Genomic DNA, 6000 nt, shown 5'->3' on the forward strand with positions numbered 1-6000 from the left:
ATATCATATAGCTCTTTTGTATAATTAAGATATTCTGGAGGTAAAATAACATCAAAACGGATCTCTGAGTGAAGCTGGTATTCAATGAGCAGGAGTGAGGAATATTAGATCCCTTATGGTAGTGAGGGTGGTCAATTGAAAAAAGGAAATAGGTTGAAGTTAGATACAGTTAGAATCAGTGAAGTGTGGTGGCAAGAGTAACAGGATCTCTGGTCAGATGAGTAAAAGGTTATAAACACAAAATCATATAAGGGTAATGTGGAAGTAACTCATTTAATGAATAGTGGAAATGCTGAGTCACAGATAGGCACAACAAAAAGACTGTCACAAAATGAGCTTAGGCCATTATGGAAAAAACACACACACACACACACACAAAATGCAACTCGCACACATTACCACAGTCTCTGGCAGCCAGACCACAAGCAACAGTGCATGATGGGAGAGGCAACCGGGTGGGGGCGAGGAGGAGGCTGGGGTGGGGAGGGGGAAGGATGGCAGGGTAGGTATGTGGGACAGTAAAGTGCTGCTAGTGGAAGTGTAAATCCAGTGTACGGCAATGGGCACCCACATGGCACCACCCTATGCCAACCTACTCATGGGCCATCTACAGGAATCCTTCCTAAACATTCAGAATTCCAAACCCCTCACACGGTTCTGATTCACTGATGACATCTTCATGACGAGGGTGAGGACACCATATCCAGGTTCCTCCTGAACCTCAACACCTTCCCTCCCCCCCAATTCTCTTCACCTGGACCTACTCAACCCAACAAGTCGCCATCCTCGATGTTGACCTCAAACTCTAAGATTAGTACCTCTCTCCATATCAAACCTACCAACAATCAGCATTACCTCCACTTCAATAGCTGCCACCCATTCCACACTAAAAAGTCACTTCCATACAACCTAGCCACCTGTGGCCATCACATGCAGTGATGAGCGATCGTTCTCGAAATATGCCGAGGGTCTCACCGATGACTTCACAGACCGTAATTACCCTCCTAACGCTGTACAAAAAAAGATCTCCTGTGCCTTACCCTTCCAGTTACTGACCACCTCACAAAGTACCACCGCCCATCGATATAGGAGCATTCCTCTCATGATTCAGTACTACCCAAGACTGGAGCAACTGAATAACATGCTTCACCATGGTTTCGACCCCCTCTCATTGTGCCCTGAAATGAGAAATGTCCTACCCACTATCCTTCCCACCCTTTCCACAGTTGTATTCTGCCACCCACCGAACTTACACAATAAAGTCATCCATCCCTACACAACTTCCACTTCCAACCCCTTGCCTCATGGCTCATATGCCTGTAATAGACCTAGATGCAAGACCTGTCCCATAGATCCTCCCACCGCCACTTAATACAGTCCAGTCACAAACATCACCTATCACATCAAAGGCAGGGCTATCTCCGAAACCAGTCATGTGATCTACAAGTTACGCTGCAACCACTGTGCTGCATTCTACATATGCATAACAAGCAACAAGCTGTCTATCTGCATGATTGGCCACCGACAAACCGTTGCCAAGAAAAAACTGGCCAATCTGTTGCTGAGCACACTGCTCAACACAACATTCTTCATTTCAATGACTGCTTCACGACCTGTGCCATCTGGATTCTTTTTCTGAACTATGCAGGTGGGAACTCTCCCTGCAATATATCCTATGTTCCCGTAACCCCCCTGGCCTCAACCTCCATTAGTCATTGTCCTTACCCATCTAGCTCCTTCCCTTTCCACCAACACACCCAGTCTTTTTACTTCTTTTCTGCTACCCTCCTCTCTCTCCCCAGTCCTACGTCTAACTTCCCGATTGTACCTAGCTGCCCTAACCTCTCTCCACATCATCCCCTGCATGCTTCTACTAGCAGCACTTTACAATCTCCCACCCCTACCCTCTCATCCCTCCCCACCCCAGTATTCTCCTTACCCCCACCTGGTTGCCTCTCCCATCATGCACATAGTCTGGCTTCAGCTGCCAGAGACTGTGGTCAGGTGTGTGTGAGTTGCGGTCGCGTGTGCATGGTCTACTTTTGACAATGGCCTTGTTGGGTGAAAGCTCATTTTGTGATAATCTTTTTGTTGTGGCCGTTTGTGACTCGGCATCTCCACTATATGGGGAGTAGCACCTATACTTTTCATAGTATTGTTACTTCAATCCTGGATTTTCAGTTGTTTCATTTAATGAATAAAAATATAGGAACGAAAATGAGCTACTACAAACAGCATTGTGAATGCTTTCTTGTAGCCAAGATGTGCACAAAGCCAATAAACATCACAGCAGTACACATTTGTCAACTAGCTTCCTTAACTGAGGAGCCAAAGAATGTACAGCGATACAGAAGAAATTATCCAGATAGTTAAGACAGATGAAAATTTAATTGCGATGGGGGACTCGGATTCAATAGTAGGAAAAGGAGATGGAAATATTGCACATGACTGTAGACAGGGGAAAGGAATGATTGAGGAAGCCACCTTGAAGAATTTTGCACAATGCGTAAGTTAATCATTACTAACACATGGTTTAAGAATCGTGAAAGAAGGTTGTACACGTGGAAGTGATATGGAGACACTGGAAGGTTTCAGGTTGGTACCATAACGGTAAGAAAGAGATTTCAAAACCAGATTCTAAACTGAAAGACATTTCCAGTAGCAGATGCGGGCAACATAAAAAAAATCCAGCAAATGAAGCAGGCAGCAGTGAAGACAGATGACTTGAAAAATGGGACTGGCAGAAAGTGCAAAATGTCTACGAAGGAATTGCTAGAGGGTAAATGCAAGCATTTATAACCAGGGGAAAGATAGATGCTGCCCATAGGAAGACTGAATTGATCTTAGGGGAAAAAAAAGAAAGAAAAAGAAACTGCATGAATATCAAGAAGTAATATGGCAAGTCAGTACAAACCAAAGAAGGGAAAGCTGAAAGTGGAAGTAATACTTCGAGAGGATCTACAAGGGAAGTGAACTCTAAGGAAAGAGGATATAGATGAATACGACATGAATGAACACCAGAAATTTAAGTCTAAATGGTGTTGCAGACAAAATTCCCTTAGAATTGCTGATATCTTTGTCAGAGTCAGCCATAACAAAATTACTGCATCTCCTGTGCAAGATTTCTAAAACAGGAGAAATACTCTCAGACTTCAAGAAGGATGTAGTAATTCAAGGTACAAATAAAGTAAGTGCAGACAGGTGTGAATGTTACCCAACATTTAATAACGCATGGCTGCAAAATACTGACACAAATTATTTATGGTAATGATGTTCAATTTGTGGGGCACTCAACTGCATTGTTATCACCGCCCATACAAAGTCCCAACACAACACAGTCCACTCTTACCACATTCATGAATAATGACGAAATGACACAAACAACACAAACACCCAAGTCCTCATGCACAGGAAATCCCCAATCCGGCAGGGAATCGAACCCGGGACCCTGTGATCCAGAGGCAGCAATGCTAGCCACTAGACCAGAGTTGCAGACAATTATTTATGGGAGAATAGAAAAACTGGTATAAGCCAACCTTGGGGAAATCTGTTTTAAAGTAGGAACATGTGATGGAATACTGACCCTATGACTTATATTAGAAGGCATGTTAAAGAAATACAAATCCACACTTTTAGCATTTATAGATACTGAAAACGCTTTTGACAATGGAGATTGGAATACATTCTTGGAAATTGTTAAGATAACAGGGATAAAACACAGTGAGCAAATGGTTACAGACAGCTCATACAGAAACCAGATTGCAATTATAAGAGGCGAAGGACATGAAAATGATACAATAATTGTGAAGGGAATGAGACAGGGTTGTAGCCTATCGCCGATTGATGTTATTAAATCTCTACACTGAAGAAGCAGTAAAGGAAACTAAGGAAAAACTTGAAAAAGGAATTAAAATGCAGGGAGAAGCAATAAAAACTTTGAAATTTGCTGAGATAGTAATAATGGACTTGAAATATCAACTGCACAAAATGGACAGAAGACCTATCTTGAAAAATAGGTTGTAAGATGAACATCACAGAAGTTAAATAGAGGTAATGGAACGTAGTCAAACAATCCGAGCATGCCAAGGAATTAGATTAGGAATTGACACACAACAAGTAATAGACGAGTTTGCTATTTGGGCAGTAAAATAACATGGTGCACAACGTAGAGAGGCTACAATATGCAGACTAGCTGTAACAAGGAAAGTACTTCTGAAAAAGAGGAATAAAGATGAATTTGTTAACACTGAATACAAATGTCATGTTAGGAGCACAGGATAGGCTAGTGTGAAGAGCTGCATCAGACTTGTGTTTGAACTGGAGACCACAACACCACTAACTGCACAGAAATAAATACGCCAGTTTTTTTAATGGAACTCTGGCCAACACCATCACATCTATGGATAATTGTCAGCCAGAAGCCAAAGACTAATGAATAGTTACATACACAAAATTATGTACTTGCATTAATTCATAAGAATGTCACCAGTATGTGAATAATTTAAAAATTTGAAATTTCCAGTCGCGTAAAACAAGGCAATGAATCACTGAGATAACCCATAATAAAACATGGTCTATAACAAACAAAAATAAATATGGTATAATTTTTCCAAGGAAGAGAAGTTCCCTACCTGTGTTAAGAATGTGAACATCCATTGGCCGCTTCCTCTGGTAGTTCTCCCCCGTGCAGTAACCACCAAAGGAGTAAATCTTATCAAGAACAACAACAGCTGCATGATTAACTCGTCTTGGTCCACCTTCTAAGTGTACTGTCCAATACATTCTGTAAGCTAAAATGCCAAAAGTTTTTTCTCAGGATAAACCACAATCCAAGTTAAAAAATTGCAGAACTTAATTATTAAGGTCCCTCACCACTGTAGCTGACTAACGTACAGTATGTTGCAGTTTATTATGAGCAGGCTTTAAGTGTCACAAACATTACTACCATCCAAGCGTCAACACTACTGGAGTAACATATATAATCTACTTTTCCCTTTTTGTAGTCAAGCCTTTGATAAAAATACCCATCGGATTGATCTGCACCTCATGAATTACTTCTTAAAAGTATTTAAACAATTCGTTGAGAAAATCGAATGCTTACTAAAAAATACAATCTTCTAAAGAAAGGGATCAAACAAGCGCAGTTTAACATGCACATTGGCGTATTTTTACGGGGAGAAATAACGCATTAACGCTCTGATATACCATATAATCGCGGAACAATTTTTGTTTGCAAACGTTTGCGGCGAAAGAAATGACAACAGCAGTCATTGAAACAACAGCAGCTTATTTACGACGGAATCAAATGGGTCCTCCGTAATGACTCTGTTCCATACATAGCAGAGTAAGGTTATATTACATATCGTTCCCTAAAAACATCAAGAATGTGCACAAACTCAACGGAACTCATTTAAAAACACACGAAAACCTATTTAATGTTGTCTATGCCAGTTTAAAACTTCACGAAATATTCCTTGTACCCTTACGCATAAACTCGACAACATTGTTTTGCTTTCTCTATGGAACAGATCTATGACAGACGATACCTTGGATATGGGGAATCGAGGATGCCATTTATCCAGTTACTGCAGTCAACTGCGGTCGCTTTTTGTGATACTAGACCATAATAACTCATAAATTTATTTATTTATTGTCATTTGTAGTTAGCTTGCGCAATTTCGCTAATTTCATGATTTTTCTTTCTAGTTCTAGTACATATGCCACGCGCAACACGCAGGCAAAGATTATTTACATCGCTAAGTTGGAAAACTATAGAATTTTCTTGTTCTCAAAAATAGTGAATAGTTATAGTTTTTTTCAGGACTCACTAAGCATTGTAAATTTGTTTCGCTCTTCTTCTCAACGTTTATCAACACGCTTTTTCGCGTTTAAGAAAATACAGAAGCGTACCCACGGGCTTTTCAACAGTCCACAGTAAATTTTTTATTTCGAAACAATTTACCGCAATGGCCATATTCGTTCTGCTATAATGAAGATCAC

The 6000-nt window shown here is 40.7% G+C and overlaps 1 protein-coding gene across 2 annotated transcripts in view; it reads right to left on the reverse strand.

Annotated features, from left to right (window-relative positions):
- Positions 1 to 5656, reverse strand: part of LOC126416152 (kelch domain-containing protein 3) — a 110699-nt gene extending 105043 nt beyond the window's left edge. The window contains exons 1-2 of one of the 2 annotated variants that reach the window (XM_050083701.1): positions 5547 to 5656; positions 4632 to 4790 (exon numbers count right to left, since the gene is read on the reverse strand). In XM_050083701.1, coding sequence (XP_049939658.1) covers positions 4632 to 4790; positions 5547 to 5574 — 187 coding nt within the window. In that variant the 5' untranslated portion in view covers positions 5575 to 5656. Of the gene's footprint in view, positions 1 to 4631; positions 4791 to 4872; positions 5521 to 5546 lie in introns of those variants that run through there. The other variant, XM_050083702.1, reaches the window with a different exon arrangement.
- Positions 5657 to 6000: the final 344 nt, after the last annotated feature.

Source organism: Schistocerca serialis, chromosome 8 (assembly GCF_023864345.2).
Source record: "Schistocerca serialis cubense isolate TAMUIC-IGC-003099 chromosome 8, iqSchSeri2.2, whole genome shotgun sequence".
NCBI lineage: Eukaryota > Metazoa > Arthropoda > Insecta > Orthoptera > Acrididae > Schistocerca > Schistocerca serialis.